Source organism: Bombus huntii, unplaced genomic scaffold, assembly GCF_024542735.1.
Source record: "Bombus huntii isolate Logan2020A unplaced genomic scaffold, iyBomHunt1.1 ctg00000119.1, whole genome shotgun sequence".
Classification (NCBI taxonomy): domain Eukaryota; kingdom Metazoa; phylum Arthropoda; class Insecta; order Hymenoptera; family Apidae; genus Bombus; species Bombus huntii.
In genome coordinates this window covers 77,763-100,157 of record NW_026099369.1, presented here as the reverse complement: position 1 = coordinate 100,157, position 22,395 = coordinate 77,763, and the positions used below count along the sequence as shown (strand labels likewise).

General features: G+C 39.7%; 3 protein-coding genes and 1 pseudogene across 5 annotated transcripts in view; 1 reads left to right on the top strand and 3 right to left on the bottom strand.

Annotated features, from left to right (window-relative positions):
• Positions 1–22,395, bottom strand: part of LOC126877088 (organic cation transporter protein-like) — a 55,847-nt gene that overhangs the window by 15,416 nt on the left and 18,036 nt on the right. The window contains exon 1 of one of the 3 annotated variants that reach the window (XM_050639924.1): positions 15,113–15,238. The exons of 1 other annotated variant lie outside the window; for it this stretch is intronic. The gene's annotated coding sequence lies outside the window, so the exon portion shown is untranslated. Of the gene's footprint in view, positions 1–12,416; positions 12,526–15,112; positions 15,239–22,395 lie in introns of those variants that run through there. One more of the 3 variants, XM_050639929.1, reaches the window with a different exon arrangement.
• LOC126877086 (kinesin-like protein KIF21B) lies at positions 320–5,745 on the bottom strand. Its single transcript, XM_050639922.1, has 3 exons — positions 4,219–5,745; positions 3,139–3,306; positions 320–2,192 (listed from the first exon to the last, which is right to left on the bottom strand). Exon 3 carries the CDS (start codon positions 1,406–1,408, stop codon positions 320–322), a length of 1,089 nt encoding a protein of 362 aa, XP_050495879.1. The 5' UTR covers positions 1,409–2,192; positions 3,139–3,306; positions 4,219–5,745.
• LOC126877084 (uncharacterized) overlaps positions 5,806–22,395 on the bottom strand; it is a 53,792-nt gene continuing 37,202 nt past the window's right edge. Inside the window, exon 2 of the mRNA XM_050639921.1 lies at positions 5,806–6,496. Coding sequence (XP_050495878.1) covers positions 5,806–6,474 — 669 coding nt within the window. The 5' untranslated portion in view covers positions 6,475–6,496. The remainder of the gene's footprint in view (positions 6,497–22,395) is intronic.
• On the top strand, positions 16,825–18,309 carry LOC126877090 (glutathione S-transferase-like; annotated as a pseudogene).

The window sequence follows — 22,395 nt, the reverse complement described above, 5'->3', positions numbered from 1 at the left end:
AAGACGACGTACACGGTGTTTTCTAATTTCAGCCGATCTCCAATCAAAACTATTCTACGATATTACAAATATTAAGAATCGAAGATCCAGTGTGGAGAATTTGAAGGGTTGACTCTGAGATTTGAGAGTAATTTCAGAGAATAGAAGCTTAATTCCTGCGATTACTTCCTTCACATACTTCCCCTTTTCGGATCTTGACACTACGCAAGTCTCTTTCGGTCGTGCCGTACACCTCGCTGCAATATGTCCAAATCCGCTGCACTCGAAACACCTAACACCTTCTCCCCTCTCCGGACACTTAACACTTAGATGATCCTCACTACCGCAAGCATCTTCTTTTCTTCATTGCGTCTACAGATTGACTGGGCTTCCCGTTCTTCTGGGTTTTAGTCGGCTTCACGATCGACTTTGCTCTGCGACTCTTCTGCTCTTCGTACATCACTAACCTCTTCCTCGACTCTTTGATTGACGTAGCGCCGTACAATACAGCCTTATTGTTCTCGTCGTCTATTATTCCATCCACTATGTATTCCACCTTTGCTTCCTCCTCCATGTCCACATGGCTGGCTATTTCGAGCATACGGTACATGTAAGCCAAACATGCTTCATCACTCTCCTTTTTCGTTTCTTCAAGTTTCTGATGAACTTGCCTACTGTTGACTTTCCTCGAAAATTCTTTCACTAGCCCCCTCTTCGACTCATGCCAAGTCCTGGCATGACACTCGAAGCTCGCGAATATTTTCGCTGATCCCTTCAGCAGCTTCCTTGCGTAGACTGCCTTCTGCCGATCCGACCACACGCACGTATCAGCGACTTCCTCGAACGACTCGAACCATCGTTCGACATTTTCACCTTTGTCGCCACTAAACGACTCTAATACATCTTCGACGTCTCTAAAACTCAGTGTCGAACCAACGCATGCCCTTCGACAATATTCATCACGGTCCTGATACACCCTTCGCGTATCTCTCTTGTATCCTCTTGCGTTTTTCTTGTCATCTTCATCCTCACTTTCGTCGTCGCTTTCTTCTTCCGACGATATGTCGTTACCATCCATGGCCGCTTGTAGCCGTGCGCGTAATTCTACTTTTCTTCCCGTCGTTTTTAAACCCAAACTAGCAAGGCGCTCCTTCAACTCCTTCGTATTCATTTTCTCAAAATCTTCATCTTCGTTACAATCACGCTCAGCTCTCTGTACATTTTCTAAATCTCGTTGACCGGTTAGCTCTTCACCGCCCGTCGATCCCTTACGATACGATTGTCCAGCCCTACACGCCCGATTCAGCCTTGCAATCAGCACTGACCTCGCACCCGATATAGGGAGGTTCATTCGCGCGAGCTTACTCCTCAGCTCCTCCAGCGTCGAACCCTCTTCACCCGACAATCGCTCGTCCCCGACGTTTGTCATTTTTCACACTACACGAACTTAAACCGTCAACGATATCGTCTTTTACCGCACCGCGTACCGGTAAATTCACAACTAGCTCGAATAGCTCTGTTAAACCGTTTCGTTTTCTGTCTTGTCCAATCCCGGCTGAGCCCCCAAAAAGTGTAATATCGTGATATAATGTGTTTACAAAGAGTGGACAATAGAGATGTTAATCAGACAGAAAAAGACGATTGTTGTTCAACCTGAACTATTCACGCCAAACGCACAGAAAACAGCGCAATCCACACTCTCTCGGCAACGCCACTCGCAAACTCTGTCTCCGCTCAACTCGCACTCGGCTCCTCGACTCACACTCTGTTTCTCGACTCACACTCTGGCCGTTGTCGCATTCTATTGCCTTTTTCCTAGGCCCACCGCACACGTGTTCTGCAGACGCTCGTAGCCAGGGTCACGTAGGTCTTTTCCACGAAACTATGCACTTGAAAAGACCGATGACACATTGATGGGCCCGACGGCGCCTCGGCTCTCCCGACATTGTTCATAGTTCGCCCGATATTTCTTAGGCCTTTCGTCCACGATACTACATATATGTAGTGGTGTACTGGTCATCTTTTTTCCACACGTTTTTAGCTTTTTAGCTGTTTGTGAATGGGCGCCTAATCAGTCAATCAGAAATGGCCGGTATTCTATGAATCCTTTTCTTCAATGCTCGAAGAGCTGGATATTTATCCAAAGCTGGTGCCCCAAACATATACTCGAAATTTTCAAGGGCCGCTGCAAATACGAAGTCCGCCCATGTCGTCTGAAAAAAGGTTTGTATACATTTATTTTGTACCTCCTCTATTAAACAATTTTTTAAATTTACCTTGAAAAATGTGAAAAATCGAACTCTTAACTAAAGATCACTAGCTTTTTAGGAAGAATTTGGATTTTTATTTTATTGTCAGAATTTAATGGATAATTTTAGAAACTTCAACCTTTGGAGGTATTTGTTAATTAAAAATGACAAAACTGGTATTATGTAAAAAAGAGTAATGTGTATCCAGAATCAATGTCGAATGGAAATTAGACAGTTCTATAAAAATAATCCTTCTCACGATTCCACAACTTCATAGTTTAATTAAATACAATTCTTCGGCGATATAATTACAAATACATTTACAGGAATTGTGTAATATGATAAATATCTCGTTAAAGAAATTGAAATCGTAAATTCCGCGGATAACCAGCGTTTATCATATAGAGACAGGGATTTGCAAAGAATAAAAGTTGTAGAACGTTGAAAGGCGTTGAAGAGAAACGTGATGTTATCCCGTTATTCGTTAACGCAACGCAGTTAAAAAAAATCCCGTAAGAAGATTACGATAATAGATAACCTGAGTCGAGTGTTTGTCGGGGGATCTAAAAGATTCTTTCGAGATGAGCGTCTGAGATTGCAGAGAAGAAAATTTGGAAGCCATCGAATTCGTGATGTCGATAGAAATCTTCAGTTGGAATCGTTGTATCATAACGTAGTCTGCTTATTGTCGATAAGACTTTACTAAACTAAAAGTGACTACTAAAAGTTTCTATCCTCTAAATTCTATCTACGATTCTATAATCTAAAAACTGACTTTTGTAAACAAACTGTAACATTCGCTTAACGGAAAGACATACGTATCTTGTTTGTACTCGTCTTTTCACAATGAATTCTTGAACGTCTGTCTCTGTGGTGAGACAAATGCAAAGTCATCTCATCAGTTACTCACCTTGCTCCAAATCTTCAAGAGTATCGACGAGCACTTCGCATATCAGCGCATCCCCTTTGCAGTTTCCCATTAGATCGTACTTCCTCGCCAAGTAAGGCGCCACAGCGTTACCCTGCGCTACCGGTTTCCCGTCTACCTCCAGCACAGGCAGCTTTTTAAAGGGCATTGCTAAGAACAAACATGGCTCATATGAACACTGTGTAGAGGGAAACGATCGATAGGAAATCACAACACAGCTTCCGAGGCCGTTGCGTTCTTGTGAATAGATGAATCGAAATCATTTCGGTTTTAATCAACATGGCCTAGTAAAGAAATACAGAAATGTCTTCTTTCTCCTTTTTTTCTTTTCTTACGATTACGATGGACAGGGTATCGCGTGTTTTTGACTGTTGGGAAGAACCCAAAGTTTTTAAAATCAAGGATAAAAGATAATACCAGACACGGAAAAAATATTAGAAAATGTACACGGTTCTTGTAATGAAAATTGAAATGCAAGGAATATAAATCGAATGTCTCTTGCGAACGTAATTTTGTGTTTTACACCGACAGGATTGATTTACAGACTTACGTTGATTTTTTGTTTCTCTATCTGCAAGCGACATATAAGATTATATCGAAGACTATGCTACGTAAAACTTTTATTATACTATTTACGATAGAAATGTCGCAACGGAAGATCGAATTTTATGTCTGCTTTGTTCTTTCGACTTTTTAGCTATGTTCTTGTTCATTTCCGAACTGATTTCAATTTTTTATCCTTTTTTTCCGACAAGTCCTAAAAAGTTTTTAAATTAACGAGAAACGTAGAAGTATTTTTGTATTCCTATTTTAAGTCACCTATTTACGGTTTTCTCAAAATATTCGAAATGCTTCGATTCATTGAAAACAATAAAGATTGCAACACAAAAATTCGAGAATCGTAAGTGAATTAAGTTGGTATTCGATAAACACGATATTACGGAAGCAAAACTTAATGAACAGTTCGACTTTATTCCGTATGAAATTTTACTTTAAGTAAGTTTAGCCTGCACGTGAAACGAAAGTTTTATATACAGAAAAGTTTGAGTAAATGGTAGATACCTGAGAGTTGAACGATGAAGGTAAAAATCGATCCTTAACGCTTACAATCCTTGTATTCAGGCCAGAGTACTTCGGGGATCCTCTCGTCGGTATACTCGATGCCAGTATATGCAAATATGTACCGTATATGTTCGGCACGACCACGGGTATTGAAGTAGATTAGTTTGTAGGTATGTTCGTCGCTCATTTTCCTTGCCCTGTCAACTTATCGAGAAAAATGATACAATTAACTCGTGTAATTAACAGACTGTGTGCGTGTTTGTGTGTATAGAGAACAATTTATTTATAGATGGAATAATTCGTATAATACGCAAAATAAATCATTTAGAAGTCTGGAATATGTGTTTTTGAAACAATTAATTATGTCGAAAAATATTTCAAACGAGATATAATTATGAAAAAAATAATAATTAAATGTATGTAAATGTATGTAATAATAGTTAAATGTATGTAAATGTAATAATTAAATGTAACTAGCTGTAAAAAAAATAATAAAAAATAAATAAATGTAAAAAAGAATTAAATGTAATTAGTTTCTTTTTACGCACGCGATATTATTGGCGATATATGAAGGTCAACTTTATTTTTTTAAATAGATATATTTATACATATATTTATAGATATAAATACATATATTATATAGATATAATAGTATATATAATATATATAATAATATATATGTCGAGTCTGAATCTCCGAGTCCGAGCTCGAGGCGCCCTCCCGGGAAGGGCTCGCGGGAGGTAGCGGTTCTGCGTTGAAGTTCTCCATCGCCCGGTCGCGCGTGGGGTACCTTTATTGTCGATAGTTACACTAGTGACGAGGGCCTCAGGCTTGATAACGAATCCGTGACCAACGGGAGGACAGGTTCCCTTGCTCTAACTCACACGTGCACCATTCCCTGCTCGTAAGGCACTCGACTTCCTTCACCGATCAGCTCTCTAGCAAGACTGCTCGTCATCCCAACGACGCCACCGAAACAAGACTCCGGTCGAGTGTCTCAGTACACACGATCCTCCGATCGACGTACGATTGCTATCGGTTTGGATACTTGCGATTGTTTCGTTATGGCTATATTAGGCTCTAGGTTGCAAGGTTAGGGTGTTGTCCTGAAGTTCCAGAGGGGCCCCGGCGTCCTTTCGTCTCCGACTCGGCCATCCTGACACTTACACGTCCTCGTGTGTGGCCTGCTGGCTTAGTCTACCCGTCGGGGCTTCCACCACGCAGGCATCGACCCGGCGCTCGTCCTCGGGGCAATGTTTTTCTTCTCGCCGCGATGGACAGCGAGACGCGATGTGTCCCGGCATGTGGCAGTGAAAGCACAACGCTTTTGGTGGTGCAGCCGGTCGGCTTTCCTCCGGGCGTCGGGGGTCCTTCTTCGGTTCCCACTTCGCCCTCTTGCGGCATTCGAATGTCGGATGTCCGTAAATACCGCAGTGGCCACACCTGGTCCAGGGGGCGGGTGACCTGCCTCGTTTGTTTCCGGAGCTCGCTAATGACCTCCACGGCGGGGGCGGGGCCACTCCGTGTATAGGAAGGGCTTCATTTCTCTTTGGAATTGTGTCACCGACGTGATGTCACTCGTGAGCGCTAGTAACGACTAGTTTTAAACGTAAAACGTTCATCGCGCGAGCCCAGCAGATGGAGGGCGGTGGCGGCGAGTACTTCTTCCTTGGTTGAATTTCGCCACTTCGACCCCAGAAGGGTGATGATACGATTTCCGTACGCTCCTGGTGTTTCGCCGTCCCGCGGTAGTTCCTCGGCTACCTTGATTAGCGACGCGGCTGCTACTTCTTGGCCACCGAAGTGCGCGGCGAATTGTTCCTTAAAATCTGGCCAGGTGAGCTCGTCGCCGTTCATTATCTGCGTAAGCCAATACGCTGCCGGACCCTCTAGGGCACGGTTTAGGGCAGAATACAGTGCGCTGTTTTTCAGGGGGTGGTCCCTCATGAGCAGGCCGACGGCTGTGCACCAGGCGGCTGGATCTGCGTCCGCGGCTTCGGGGTTGAAGCGCGGTAGCGATACCCAGGTTGCCCGGTGTCCTTTCTTCTTCTTCTTCCTCTTCTTCTTCCCTAGCGACCGCTTTAGTGCGCGCACGATACTCATACGATCCCGTGCCGACAACGTGTGTTCGGATGCCACTTCTGATGTCGAGTCTGAATCCGAATCCGAGCTCGAGTCACATTCCGAGTCCGAGCTCGAGGCGCCCTCCCAGGGAAGGCTCGCGGGAGGTAGCGGTTCTGCGTTGAAGTTCTCCATCGCCCGGTCGCGCGTGGGGTACCTTTATTGTCGATAGTTACACTAGTGACGAGGGCCTCAGGCTTGATAACGAATCCGCGGCCAACGGGAGGACTATCATATAAAAAGCAACAGGATATACGAATAATTCTGACTAGGACAACATAAACGCAAGAAGTGTTGATATTGAAAAAAATATTTAATTTTGTATATAAATATTTTCATATCTAAAAAAGTTTCCGGAAGCAGGAAGATTTACAAACAAATAATATCATAAACCGAATGTTTCATGATCCTTTTCTAATTAGAGTATGTGACAGCATGTGAGAACGTTTCTTAAAAATATGACTTATTGCAATTACTTAATCGCAATTATAAACGATTAAGACCTTCTCACAACGAGGCAATCTATCCAAAGTATAAAACTCGTTATACTTGATGAGAAAACAAATCTCTACTTAGGTTTCATTTCGTTTCATCGCGTTCATAAAAAGTGAATTTGTATGAACACATCGTGCAATTTTGTAATTAGGACCGTTGATCTCGCTGCAACATAGATGGATAGAAAAAAGCCATTTAAAATGATACAACGTTGGGAAGACAATTATGAAAATTATAAATGGAACACAAGATAAAATTGTTTAAGATTAATTCTTCTTTTTTTTTTTAATCGCGAGTGTTTGCAAACGAAGTTTCAATCTGTTTACAATGATAGCAATGAGAGGGGGATGTCTATGAAAGTTATAAATGCGATATTGAATAACATTTCTGCGAGTGGGTTTGTTTTTCGTTACAAATGTTTTTTAAACGAATCTACAATCTGTTGGAATCTACGGAACAGTAACGGGACGACTGATAGGGAAATAAAAAAGATCGCGTTTTATTTGAACAGACAAATCTTTGAAATCTATTCGAAAGTCTATTTGAAATGGTACGAGCTCGAAAAGAACGGTGAATACTATAGAAGAAGGATTAATTAAAATTCTTATTAATCTGTACGCTTTGTATATTAAATACCTTGATCGATGCCAAGATAACAAATTATTATACAAAACAGTGAAGTATCCACGTCTGACATTAATATCGAGTATTACCATTACTGTAATTTAATTTTTAACCGATCCTGAAAATTCCTTAGAACGTAAAAAGTATAAAATGTTACTGTGCATTTCAAGATTAAATGCACTGTAATTTAGAAACAGTTATGAAGCGGAAACAAATAATTTATTCAGAATAAGAATTCTACGTAATCATGTTAAAAAAAAACGTACTTATAACGCGTTCAAACTCCAAATATGTAAAGACAATAAGGGAAAAAAATTAAACGAAGAATCGTATTTTTTGTAAATTCACACAAGATTTTATCCAAAAAAAAATTGGCCTGTACCAATATTTTTATTTGTCGTTACAAGTTACGAGGGTATTAAAAAATTGGCCACGAATGGACCAGAGATAAGAATTTATCAGACTTGCTCTCGTAAATTTCAAGACGTTGCATCGGATATTCTTGAAAATCTTTGGACAATGGCCTCGATATTTCGCAGCTTCTATCCTCGAAGCGGAAGAACTCGGCGTTAAAAGCGACAGGAGTTCGCTGTGGAATGCCGAAGCGTGCAGACGTGTCTCTAGTGCCCAGCATAGTCCGAAAACAACACGTGTCGCCCAACCGTCGAAAGAGAACACAGCTAAGTGTCCCTCCCTTACCCTTTAGGGAGAAGAAAATCCCACGCACTTAACCCCAACTCGAATACTAGCCTCACAGCCTCACGACTAGTTGTTCATTCCGAATTAACTAGCTGGATGATGGCCCAGCAACCGCGACCAGGCTCTCCGGAGCAGACTCGCAGCTACCCCGCGCTACACCCCCCCCCCCCCCCCCCGTGGCAGCAGTGTAGCAGAACTCTCCGCACTAACGACGCTAACACTACAAAGAAAAGGAAAATAGAAACAGCAACGCAAATAAACACACACAACAGGTTCGCCGTATTGGAATCCTCAAACGACGCCATAGAAATCGTAGAACCGCCACCAAACCAACATTCACAGAGAATCCCCCCTCCCCCACCAATATTCGTGGACGACGTCATTGATATACAGACAATGACCAAGTCCCTAGAGAGAGATATCAGCAAGGAGGAATATAACATTAAGATAAGCAACAATAAAGTTAAAATACTATCGACGAACCCAGAAGCTTACAGAAAACTCACCAAGACACTCAGGACCCTGAACGCCAACTTCCACACCTACCAACTCAAACAGGAAAGGCCTTTCCGGGTGGTCCTACGAAACATACACCACTCAGCAGACATAGACGAACTCAAATACGAACTCTCAAAACTCGGCCACGAAGTCATCAACGTAAGTAATATAAGGCACAGAGTCTCGAAAGACCCGTTATCCTTATTCTTCCTAGACATTAAACAAAAACCGAACAATAAAGAAATCTACAACATCAGTCGCCTAATGAACGCGATAGTAAAGATCGAACCACCGCTCGTGAAAAAAGAAATAGTGCAGTGCAAAAGGTGCCAAAGGTACGGTCATACGCAGAAATACTGCAACCATACTTTCCGCTGCGTTAAATGCGCAGGCACTCACTCCACTGACCAGTGCGCCAAATCACCGGAAACCCCAGCGAAATGCATCCACTGCCAAGGGGACCACCCTGCCAACTACAAAGGCTGCCCAGCATATAAAACACTATACACGAACAGGAACCCTAAGCTCAGAGCAAAAGAGGTATCCAACCAAACACCCAGCCCGCCGAAATTCACGACTACCCCAACCCCCTCAACCAACCAAACACCCAGTCCTACCAAATTCATCTCCACCACAACCTCCTATGCCCAAGCAGTACAAGGCATCCAAAATAACCCGAACAGCCAAAGGAACCTTCCCCAAAACAGTGTCCCCAACCCACCTAACACAGACAACTCCTCAAGGCTTGAAAAGCTAATAGAGAAACAATCGGAGCAAATAAATCACTTGCTATCGCTACCAACACTCATCGTGGAAAAATTAGCACGCCCCGACTCAAAATAAAACCAAGGCGCATAGCACTGTGGAACGCCAACGGTCTAGCGCAACACAAACTTGAACTAGAACTCTTCTTAAAACACCAGCAAATCGACGTAATGCTCGTATCGGAAACCCACTTCACCGACAAGAGCTACCTGAAAATAAATGGTTACAAATTCTACCATACTCAACACCCCAGCGGAAAGGCCCACGGTGGCACCGGAATAATAATCAAAGCAAGTATTAAGCACTACGAACTTCCATCATTCCAGAAAGACTACCTCCAAGCAACAAACGTAGCAGTAGAAGACTATCATGGCTCAATCACCACCTCAGCAGTATACTGCCCTCCCAGACACTACATCGCCAAAGAAGACTTTGATAACTTCCTGGACACCCTGGGCAATAGATTCATAGTTGGAGGAGACTATAACGCCAAGCACATCCAATGGGGCAGCAGACTGGTTACAGCAAGAGGCAAAAACCTCTTAAACAGCATAATAAACAACAACCTCAACTACCTCACCACATACGAACCCACATACTGTCCCACTGACACCAACAAAATACCCGACCTTCTCGACTTCTTCATAACTAAAAATATCCCATCAAGATACGTCCAGATCAACTCCTCGGCTGATCTCTCCTCTGATCATTCTCCCGTGATAGCAACAGTCAGTTCAACAATCATCGAGAATACACCTAATGGCTCCATTCACAACCAACACACCAACTGGCAGCTCTTCAGAGAAGTCTTTACACACTCAACCTCAGCCTTCACCCCACTAAAAACAAAGGAAGATATCGAAGCAGCCACGGAATACTTAAACACGAGCATAATAAACGCAATCCGCCTCTCCACACCGACAAAGCCATCTAGCAGCAAACAAGAATATCCCCAATACATACTAAAAAAAATAGCAGAAAAACGTAGACTAAGAAGAGTATGGCAGACTCATAGATCACCGGAGGACAAACGCAAACTTAACAGCGCAACTAGAAAGCTATCCAGAACCTTAAGAAACTATAAAAACGACTGTTTCCATAAATACCTCGCCAGCTTATCCCCCACAGCCGACGCCAACTACTCACTATGGAAGGCCTCCAGGAAACTCACACGCCCCCCACAAATAATCCCACCTATCCGCCGTCCGCAAGGTGGATGGGCGCGAAGCCCTATAGAAAAAGCCGACCTGTTTGCCAAACACTTGTCAAAAGTATTCAAACCCCATTCCCCCCAAGCCGCCGCGGACGTTACTGAATACCTGCACACCCCCTTCCAAATGTCCCCTCCTATCGAACCCTTCTCCTCTGCAGAGATTATAGAAACAATCAGTCGCCTAAACCCCAAGAAAGCAGCAGGACACGACCTAATAGGCAATAGAGCAATCAAGGAACTTCCCACAAAAGGGATAGCACTCATCACATCGATTTTTAATGCTATCCTTCGCCTGGAACACTATCCTAAGGCCTGGAAAATCTCATTGATTACCCTCATCCCTAAACCCGGTAAACCGATATACGAAACCTGCTCCTATCGCCCAATCAGTCTTTTACCTACCCTGTCCAAACTATTCGAGAAGATGCTCACGAACCGACTCCTTCCAATCCTAGAGAACTTGAAAACACTCCCAGATCACCAATTCGGCTTCCGAAAACATCATTCTACAGTAGAGCAAATCCACCGCTTAACTCATACGATCAGCCAAACACTCGAAAAGAAAAAATATTGCTCAACGGTTTTCCTAGACATCCAACAGGCATTCGACAAAGTATGGCATGAAGGGCTACTATACAAGCTTAAAAAGATCCTACCTCACCCCTACTACTCCATCCTAAAATCTTACCTAACCAATAGACAATTCATGGTTAAATGCCTAGACGCCACTTCCGCAACATTCCCAATAGAAGCCGGCATACCCCAAGGTAGTGTCCTCGGACCCCTACTGTACTCCATCTACACTGCCGACCTACCTATATCAAACGATATAACAATAGTGACATTTGCAGACGACACAGCGCTATTAGCTACCCACGCAGACCCGGTAATAGCCTCATCCACTCTCCAGCGAAGTCTCGACTCCATGGAAAAGTGGTTTCGTAAATGGGGCTTCAAAGTCAACGAAAAGAAATCCTCACATGTAACCTTCACGCTCCGAAAACAAACCTGCTCCCAGGTCACCATCAACAATGCAACAGTTCCTAGCAGGGACACAGTCCGATACCTGGGCATGACCCTGGACAGGAGACTAACGTGGAAGACACACATCTCAGATAAAAGGAAGCAACTAAAGGACAAACTAAAAAAACTCTATTGGCTCACGGGCCGACGCTCCAAACTAAATATACAGAATAAAATTACCCTCTACGAGACCGTAATAAAACCTGTCTGGACCTACGGAATCCAACTATGGGGAACAGCAAGTAACTCCAACATTGAAATACTCCAACGCTTTCAATCGAAAACGCTAAGATCCCTAATTGACGCACCTTGGTATGTAACCAACGAAACAATACACCGCGACCTCAAGATACCCACCGTCAAAGAGGAAATAGCAAAATATAGCAACAGATACAGCAAAAGAATCAACAAACACCGAAACCCCCTAATCACTGGACTACTCGATACGACGGACCAGATTCGCAGGCTGAAGAGGCACTACCCGCTAGACCTAAACGTTAGATTCATTTAATTATCCAAATTAAGCATATGCACTTACTTATAATACTTATAAATTATACCTATCTATAATAAGCATTAACTTATTGTAAATAAACAGCCATGTCACTGCGCCACGCCAGAAAAATTACTGAAAATTCTCAACGCGAGAACTGATTGTAATTTCAACAAATAAATAAAAAAAAAAAAAATCTCGTACATACGCACCAGCGTAACTGCCTTCGTTATAAGTTGTTGGAATAAACGGTGAAATATAACTTACTATACTGTGTCATATTCATTTAACCACCTCTTATCTTAACCGAAACAGGGGAACGATTACTTCGCGGCGTCGATTCACCGAATCATAGCGAGAATTTACGCCTCTCGCTGACGCGTTTTCCTCGCGACTGCGCCTCTCGCTGACGCGTTTTCCTCGCGACTGCGCCTCTCCGCGAACGGTCGTAACACATTTATCGACAGAAGTACTTAACTACTGCTGAAAATTTCATATAATATCATTGCTAATTTAGTCACCTAAATCAACATTGAAAATAAATAATTTTCTTTTATGCAAATCAATAAAAAACTCTAATAACATAAATTTATATATTTTCTATTTCCCAGCCACCAGTTTTATAGATTTTGTTGTTATTCTTGATATGGAGATAAATATAGTATACTTTATTAAGACCTAGATAAAAGACTTTTTTCTCGTTCCTCTTCTCTTACTTAATCACTAAGAGTTATATAACATTTATTCGATAATTCTGCTTCTCCTGACCTTTCCACAAATGGTTGTTTATATCTCGACATTCTTGGTACTTTTAATCAAATTTTAATAACAGTACTTTACTCGTCAGAAGTAAATAAAAAAGCTCTAAGTAGAAGCAAGGATTTACTTACCTTTCCTTTCTCGAATCTCAGTTAGCAATGTTGTTCCTCTTGAAAGATTTTCCAAGTTTCCAAGACAATTTCCACGCTGGTAACATTGTATATATTTTAAGTATCGTGAACCACAGGAACTTGTTGAGACAATATTGAAGAAAGCAAAGAGAATGAAGAAATTGTAGGAACTATGAGAGGCTACTCCTTCTTTCACAACTTATTTTCTCTTCGTTTGGGGGGAAAAACACAAATGAACGTAACGGTTGGTTTCATATACGTTTCAGATATCTGCTACTATCGCATGGAGGAGGATCCTGAAAAGAAGGAAGCGAGGAAGAATCAACTTTTGAACGAAACAATACCATTTTACTTGACTAAATTCGACCAGATTATTGGCGAAAATGAAGGATATATCATTCCTTCTACCGTAAGATTTTTTAGCCAAATTTAATGTTAAAATTTTTAGTCTTTGTGCAAACTGGGCCATGTTGTCCATAAAAAATTATTGAAACTTTGTTGCGACAAGACAGCTTTAATTGTTGAGAGCAGAGTGTATCTTTAAAATTCACTCCTGTTAGTTTATGTACAAATGAATTTGCCAAGATTTTCAGCTTTTAGATAATTATTCATGTATCTTCCTCATCAAGTTTGATAGAAATTATTACTATCGTAATCAAAGCAAAGATTAAGATATGTAAAATCATTTCTCTGGATATGACACTCTTGTTTAATGAGTGATAAATGATACCATTCGAAATATCATATTTATATAATATATAATGATACTTATAAGTGTAATCACTTAAGTACAGATATCTGAATTTTTCTCACTGTCACTGACATAGATACGTATTATCGTTCCTTAGATTACTTGACCAGTTTATTTCTTTCATCACTGTGTTATTATATAATAATAATAAATAGTCACATTAAATTAATTTAGTATGATTATGTTGTTTAATAATACGTGTTTCATTGCAAAATATTTAGCGATTGAAGGGCTCATAGGAAACATGAAAGTGAAAGAATACTAGAATCTAGAGTTTACGATTTCAATTTCTTTAACGAGATATTTATCATATTACACAATTCCTGTAAATGTATTTGTAATTATATCGCCGAAGAATTGTATTTAATTAAGCTATGAAGTTGTGGAATCGTGAGAAGGACTATTTTTATAGAACTGTCTAATTTCCATTCGACATTGATTCAGGATACACATTACTCTTTTTTACATAATACCAGTTTTGTCATTTTTAATTAACAAATACCTCCAAAGGTTGAAGTTTCTAAAATTATCCATTAAATTCTGACAATAAAATAAAAATCCAAATTCTTCCTAAAAAGCTAATGATATTTAGTTAAGAGTTCGATTTTTCACATTTTTCAAGGTAAATTAAAAAAATTGTTTAATAGAGGAGGTACAAAATAAATGTATACAAACCTTTTTTCAGACGACATGGGCGGACTTCGTATTTGCAGAGGCCCTTGAAAATTTCGAGTATATATTTGGGGCACCAGCTTTCGATCAATATCCAGCTCTTCAAACATTGAAGAAAAGGATTCATAGTATACCGGCCATTTCTGATTGGCTGATTAGGCGCCCATTCACAAACAGCTAAAAAGCTAAAAACGTGTGGAAAAAAGATGACCAGTACACCACTACATATATATGTACGCTGGCATCGCTACGTTGGCAAATGTTCGATGTTATACGTGTCGTAAAATGTAACAGTTCTATCTGAGCTGTGTTCCTTTATGTGAAGGTATTATTGTGTGTAATATTGTGAATTACGACTTTTCCTCTCCGATATTCGTGAATTGAATCACGGTCAACTCAGCTTGAACTAAAATCCTAACTAAAATCGTCACCAACAAATCCGATGGTCCCGTGCGCTAGCCATCCTTAGCTTTCCTCCGAGACAGCATCGTCTCCCAAGACAGTTCTGATTTTACATCCTTCGAACGGTCAATATCCTTCCACCGGGTAGGACACACCCACAGATCAGTCACTTATTCATCTCGTACATACGCACCAGCGTAACTGCCTTCGTTATAAGTTGTTGGAATAAACGGTGAAATATAACTTACTATACTGTGTCATATTCATTTAACCACCTCTTATCTTAACCGAAACAGGGGAACGACTACTTCGCGGCGTCGATTCACCGAATCGTAGCGAGAATTTACGCCTCTCGTTACTGCGACTGCGTCTCTCCGCGAACGGTCGTAACACATTGATCGACAGAAGTACTAAACTCTAATAACATAAATTTATATATTTTCTATTTCCCAGCCACCAGTTTTATAGATTTTTCTATCTTCTGTACTACTTTTATCCCTTTTATTTTTTCTTACATGAGATTATTGTAGATTTAATATCATTTGTTCGCAATATTTGTTATTTATCTTTCCTTGAATTTGAAATTTCGCGCTTCAATGTTGTGTGTTGTTCGACGTTTTATCGAACGATGTTTATCGAACTAGTTTATGAATACATACATAATCATTAAAGAATCTATAAACCTTACTAGTTTGTTTTTACTAAGTTTTGTTACAGAAAACATGTTCTCATAAATTTTCAACTTTAATTTATGGAAATTTATTAACCTTAAACTATAAAATCATTCAATGAGTCTTTCCGGATGTTTTTATGTAGTCATAATTTCACATATCAGCACAGCTCCACCAATAGGATAAGAGTTACGTGGAAGCAACAGGGGGGAAGAAGAACATATATTGATCTAAAGGTTATTTTTGTCTCATTCGAGTTTCTGTTAACCGGCTTGGTAATTTCCTGTGCTTGTTTCGACTTTGAAGTCTTAAAAAAAAAATTGTAAGTAAGTAGTATATATATAGTATATATATCCTGAGTCAAAGTTTCTCTTTATAAATAATAAACCGTTTAAAAACTATATTTTGTATGTTTTTTCCTTATTCATAATTAAATAATAAATATGAAATACTTCTACAGAAAGCCGACATCCTTCAATTAACCGAACAGCAGATGATTTAAAAATTAGTAGTTGAAAGAAATAAATGTTATTACATGTTCATAATTGATCGATAAATTTAAGTATACAATTAGAAAATGTTTCTTCTTTATTGATAACTAAATAATACAGATAAGATACAAGATACTTGTACGAAAAGTCGGCGCGTCGTTCAATTAACGGAACAGCAGAGGATTTGAAAATTAGTAGTTGAAAGAAATAAATGTTATCATATGTTCATAATTGATCGATAAATTTAAGTATGCAATTAGAAAATGTTTCTTAAGTTTGGAAGAATATATAATCATGCTGAATGTTTTGTAGTTACGAAAGTTGTATACAAACATACATTGTACATACGACTAGTAATGGTACTAAATTACTGTTAGAGGGTCTTGGGTGTATAGAACCATATGGTTAAATTAATACTAGAGATAACGAATCGTGCGAATGTAATTAATATTTTGAAATGCGTTGTTTGCATTAATTGATAGTTTTCTTATAAACTTTTTTATAAACACTTTCATTGCTATAGAAAAAAGATAAATGCCGGTAATATGTCTATCCTACTTAAATAGAAAGTGCAATATTTTGTTATAATATTTGGCGCAAGTTTATACATTATTACATCCAAAAATAATATTCTTTTTATATCTAAGCTATATTAAAATATAAAGATACAAATAGCTATGCGAGTAGTTAGTAGTTGATGCTTTTTACTTAAATTGTCTTATACTTCATAATTTGTAATAATATAATTCTTGTCATCAATGATTCTTTGTTTTTACTTTGTATATATTATACTTCCAGGAAGATGCCGCTCTATAAATTGACTTACTTCCCAGTTACGGCATTGGCAGAACCAATCCGTTCTTCTTCAGCTATGCTAGTATTCCATTTGAAGATGAACGTATCAAAAAGGACGTCTGGCCAGAAATAAAGCCCTGTAAGCTTAAAATTTAAAGAAATTCTGTTTCTTAAATCTCATCTTTCCTAATTTAACTAAAGTAGCTAAATAAAGTAGAACACAATTATGCAGAGTATGACAGAGATTATTGTTTACTCTCCATTGCTCTATAAGATATGTGGGAGAACAATAGGTATTGTTAAGGAGACAATGCCCTTTGTTTGCTGATAAATTATCAATAAATTAAATTATATCTTTCCAAAACAGATAACAGGAAGCTAGATATTTAAGAAGCATCATAATCTGTTTGTTCGATAGAATCTTTGATTCTATTAGTTGTATGTTTTTAGTGACTCCTTATGGCCAGCTTCCTATGCTCGTAGCTGATAGAAGGAAGGTTGCTCAGTCTACAGCTATTTGCCGTTACTTAGCCAAACAATATGACTTAACTGGAAAGACTGACTGGGCAAATCTTCATATTGATGCCATTGTTGATACTATTCATGATATTCGTCATAGTGAGTATCCAGTGCTGTTTTGCATAAATCTTATGAGAATCTTGATAACAGATAGTACGTATCTGTTCAGGTATTTATTAGTTGAAATCCGATTTAATATTTGATTTAATCGAACGATACACGTATGTCAACAATACAAGACAAAGGATTAAAAAGGATTGTAATTCTATCTTCAGTATCATTTAAATTTCGCACAACACTGTATTCAAATTAGTATAACATTAGCGAATAGTATTTAACTGAAAACAAATTTTCAGAAATTGCCGCCTTCCACTATGAGGAGGACGAGAAGGTCAAAGCTGCAAAACGCAAGGCTGCTGAAGAGACGCTGCCGTTCATTTTAGAACGTTTGGACCAGCAAGTGAAGGAAAATGACGGCTACTTCTACGATGGTACTCTCTCTTGGGCTGATTTAACATTCGTTGCTCTGCTCGATTATTTGAACTTTATGTACAAGTCTGATCTGATCGAGAATTACGAGAATCTGAAGCTGCTGGAGAAAAAGGTCCTCCTTCTGCCCAAGATCAAAAACTGGATTGAGAGACGCCCAGTTAGCGAATTCTAAACTTCACGATTGCTTATGGTTTTATAAGCGTTTAAAGATTGCGGTCTTAGTGTGTTGAGAGAATGAAGAACGAATCGTGTTGATGGAAGTTTGTATGGAATATACTGATTGCTTTTAACATTCATTAGTTCCAGTTATTACCGATATTTTTGTCATTTAGTTAGGGTTTTCCCTTTAGATTACGTTGTGATAGAGAACTATTATTTGTGTATTCCTACAGAAACATACGAACTATATAAACTGTTGACACGATGTTGTGCTTTTGTATTATAGAGATAATAATAAAACCATCAAACAATCATTAATTATGTTTTTTATTATATTCATTAAGAATTGAAGATTACCTCCTTGGTGATCTTGATAATATCGTATTTTACAAATGTCGAACAAAAAAAAATGTATGATTATTTTATTCAATACGTTATGAGGGTTGCTTTAAAAAAAATACGAGTTACATATTTCTTTGAAAAAAGCATGATTTTTATCGATACAATAATGTTCTTCTGTTATCGCTTTAAAGTTGAGTACTTCGTTGATTACACGAGAGAACTCGCCTACAGCAAACAAGATACGACCGTGTGTAAAGTAATTAATCTGTTTGCTCGTTGCTAGCTACACATAAGGCTTGCGTAAAAAAAAATATGCATTTCAGTTCAGGCGGAGAATTATGTAGGAAGTCATTTTGTCGATCAATAACTTAGTTAATAAAAGATCAAATTTTCATGTACATAAATGTAAGTAACGTTCAAGTATTAATCATTACATACAATTTTTGTATAATTCGATATCTTGGTCACTTACATCTTACAAATGATATATAGATAATATTTATGAGATACATTGGAGCTATCTTTTAGTTAACGCCATTTTTTCTTGTTTTCTCTGTACTTTTACTATTCTTCCAAAAATATCTAAGGATCGATGACTTCAAATTAAACTAGAATTGCTTCGGTATATTGTCAATCAATGGCTATTTGTATTCACATCTGTATCAAAGGAAAACCGATTGCAAAATTAATTACCCTTGCAACTCCGCAATCTGAAACTATGTGTGATCGACCTTGAAGATGACAAATCTCAATGTTTGAAGTAGTACAAAAAGATGATAATTTAATTTCGCTTTATCAAACTGTACAAAATTTGTATACACATACAGAAAAAAAAACGGAGTTCAAACATTAATCAACATGAATTATCGGTTATTATTGCTGAGTAATTATTAGGATTAGAGTTTTGGAGTATCGATCGTATCGAGTTTTAACTATCGGTTTCCGCAATTTATTGTTTTTCTAAACTATCTCTAAATGGTATCAGTTTTTGAATATTTTATAGTTTACACTCCAACATACTGACGTAAGCTATCGAAAATAATTGTAAATTATGCAATATCATTTTTTTTATATTTCATAATCTAAATTTCAATCTATTTTTTGTATTTAACATCCCTTTTTTATTGTTCGTGTTCCGTCTTGTACGTTCTTCAAAAAATCTTAATTTTTTTTTGGATAAAATCTTGCGTGAATTTACAAAAAATACGATTCTTCGTTTAATTTTTTTCCCTTATTGTCTTTACATATTTGGAGTTTAAACGCGTTATAAGTACTTTTTTTTTTTAACATGATTACGTAGAATTCTTATTCTGAATAAATTATTTGTTTCCGCTTCATAACTGTTTCTAAATTACAGCGCATTTAATCTTGGAATGCACAGTAACATTTTATACTTTTTACGTTCTAAGGAATTTCCAGGATCGGTTAAAAATTAAATTACAGTAATGATAATACTCGATATTAATGTCAGACGTGGATACTTCACTGTTTTGTATAATAATTTGTTATCTTGGCATCGATCAAGGTATTTAATATACAAAGCGTACAGATTAATAAGAATTTTAATTAATCCTTCTTCTATAGTATTCACCGTTCTTTTCGAGCTCGTACCATTTCAAATAGACTTTCGAATAGATTTCAAAGATTTGTCTGTTCAAATAAAACGCGATCTTTTTTATTTCCCTATCAGTCGTCCCGTTACTGTTCCGTAGTTTCCAACAGATTGCAGATTCGTTTAAAAAACATTTGTAACGAAAAACAAACCCACTCGCAGAAATGTTATTCAATATCGCATTTATAACTTTCATAGACATCCCCCTCTCATTGCTATCATTGTAAACAGATTGAAACTTCGTTTGCAAACACTCGCGATTAAAAAAAAAAAAGAAGAATTAATCTTAAACAATTTTATCTTGTGTTCCATTTATAATTTTCATAATTGTCTTCCCGACGTTGTATCATTTTAAATGGCTTTTTTCTATCCATCTATGTTGCAGCGAGATCAACGGTCCTAATTACTAAATTGCACGATGTGTTCATACAAATTCACTTTTTATGAACGCGATGAAACGAAATGAAACCTAAGTAGAGATTTGTTTTCTCATCAAGTATAACGAGTTTTATACTTTGGATAGATTGCCTCGTTGTGAGAAGGTCTTAATCGTTTATAATTGCGATTAAGTAATTGCAATAAGTCATATTTTTAAGAAACGTTCTCACATGCTGTCACATACTCTAATTAGAAAAGGATCATGAAACATTCGGTTTATGATATTATTTGTTTGTAAATCTTCCTGCTTCCGGAAACTTTTTTAGATATGAAAATATTTATATACAAAATTAAATATTTTTTTCAATATCAACACTTCTTGCGTTTATGTTGTCCTAGTCAGAATTATATTATTTTGTATATCCTGTTGCTTTTTATATGATAGTCCTCCCGTTGGTAACGGATTCGTTATCAAGCCTGAGGCCCTCGTCACTAGTGTAACTATCGACAATAAAGGTACCCCACGCGCGACCGGGCGATGGAGAACTTCAACGCAGAACCGCTACCTCCCGCGAGCCTTCCCCGGGAGGGCGCCTCGAGCTCGGACTCGGAATGTGACTCGAGCTCGGATTCGGATTCAGACTCGACATCAGAAGTGGCATCCGAACACACGTTGTCGGCACGGGATCGTAAGAGTATCGTGCGCGCACTAAAGCGGTCGCTAGGGAAGAAGAAGAGGAAGAAGAAGAAGAAAGGACACCGGGCAACCTGGGTATCGCTACCGCGCTTCAACCCCGAAGCCGCGGACGCAGATCCAGCCGCCTGGTGCACAGCCGTCGGCCTGCTCATGAGGGACCACCCCCTGAAAAACAGCGCACTGTATTCTGCCCTAAACCGTGCCCTAGAGGGTCCGGCAGCGTATTGGCTTACGCAGATAATGAACGGCGACGAGCTCACCTGGCCAGATTTTAAGGAACAATTTGCCGCGCACTTCGGTGGCCAAGAAGTAGCAGCCGCGTCGCTAATCAAGGTAGCCGAGGAACTACCACGGGACGGCGAAACACCAGGAGCGTACGGAAATCGTATCATCACCCTCCTGGGGTCGAAGTGGCGAAATTCAACCAAGGAAGTACTCGCCGCCACCGCCCTCCATCTGCTGGGCTCGCGCGATGAACGTTTTACGTTTAAAATTAGTCGTTACTAGCGCTCACGAGTGACATCACGTCGGTGACACAATTCCAAAGAGAAATGAAGCCCTTCCTATACACGGAGTGGCCCCGCCCCCGCCGTGGAGATCATTAGCGAGCTCCGGAAACAAACGAGGCAGGTCACCCGCCCCCTGGACCAGGTGTGGCCACTGCGATATTTACGGACATCCGACATTCGAATGCCGCAAGAGGGCGAAGTGGGAACCGAAGATGGACCCCCGACGCCCGGAGGAAAGCCGACCGGCTGCACCACCAAAAGCGTTGTGCTTTCACTGCCACATGCCGGGACACATCGCGTCTCGCTGTCCATCGCGGCGAGAAGAAAAACATTGCCCCGAGGACGAGCGCCGGGTCGATGCCTGCGTGGTGGAAGCCCCGACGGGTAGACTAAGCCAGCAGGCCACACACGAGGACGTGTAAGTGTCAGGATGGCCGAGTCGGAGACGAAAGAACGCCGGGGCCCCTCTGGAACTTCAGGACAACACCCTAACCTTGCAACCTAGAGCCTAATATAGCCATAACGAAACAATCGCAAGTATCCAAACCGATAGCAATCGTACGTCGATCGGAGGATCGTGTGTACTGAGACACTCGACCGGAGTCTTGTTTCGGTGGCGTCGTTGGGATGACGAGCAGTCTTGCTAGAGAGCTGATCGGTGATGGAAGTCGAGTGCCTTACGAGCAGGGAGTGGTGCACGTGTGAGTTAGAGCAAGGGAACCTGTCCTCCCGTTGGTCACGGATTCGTTATCAAGCCTGAGGCCCTCGTCACTAGTGTAACTATCGACAATAAAGGTACCCCACGCGCGACCGGACGATGGAGAACTTCAACGCAGAACCGCTACCTCCCGCGAGCCCCCCCGGGA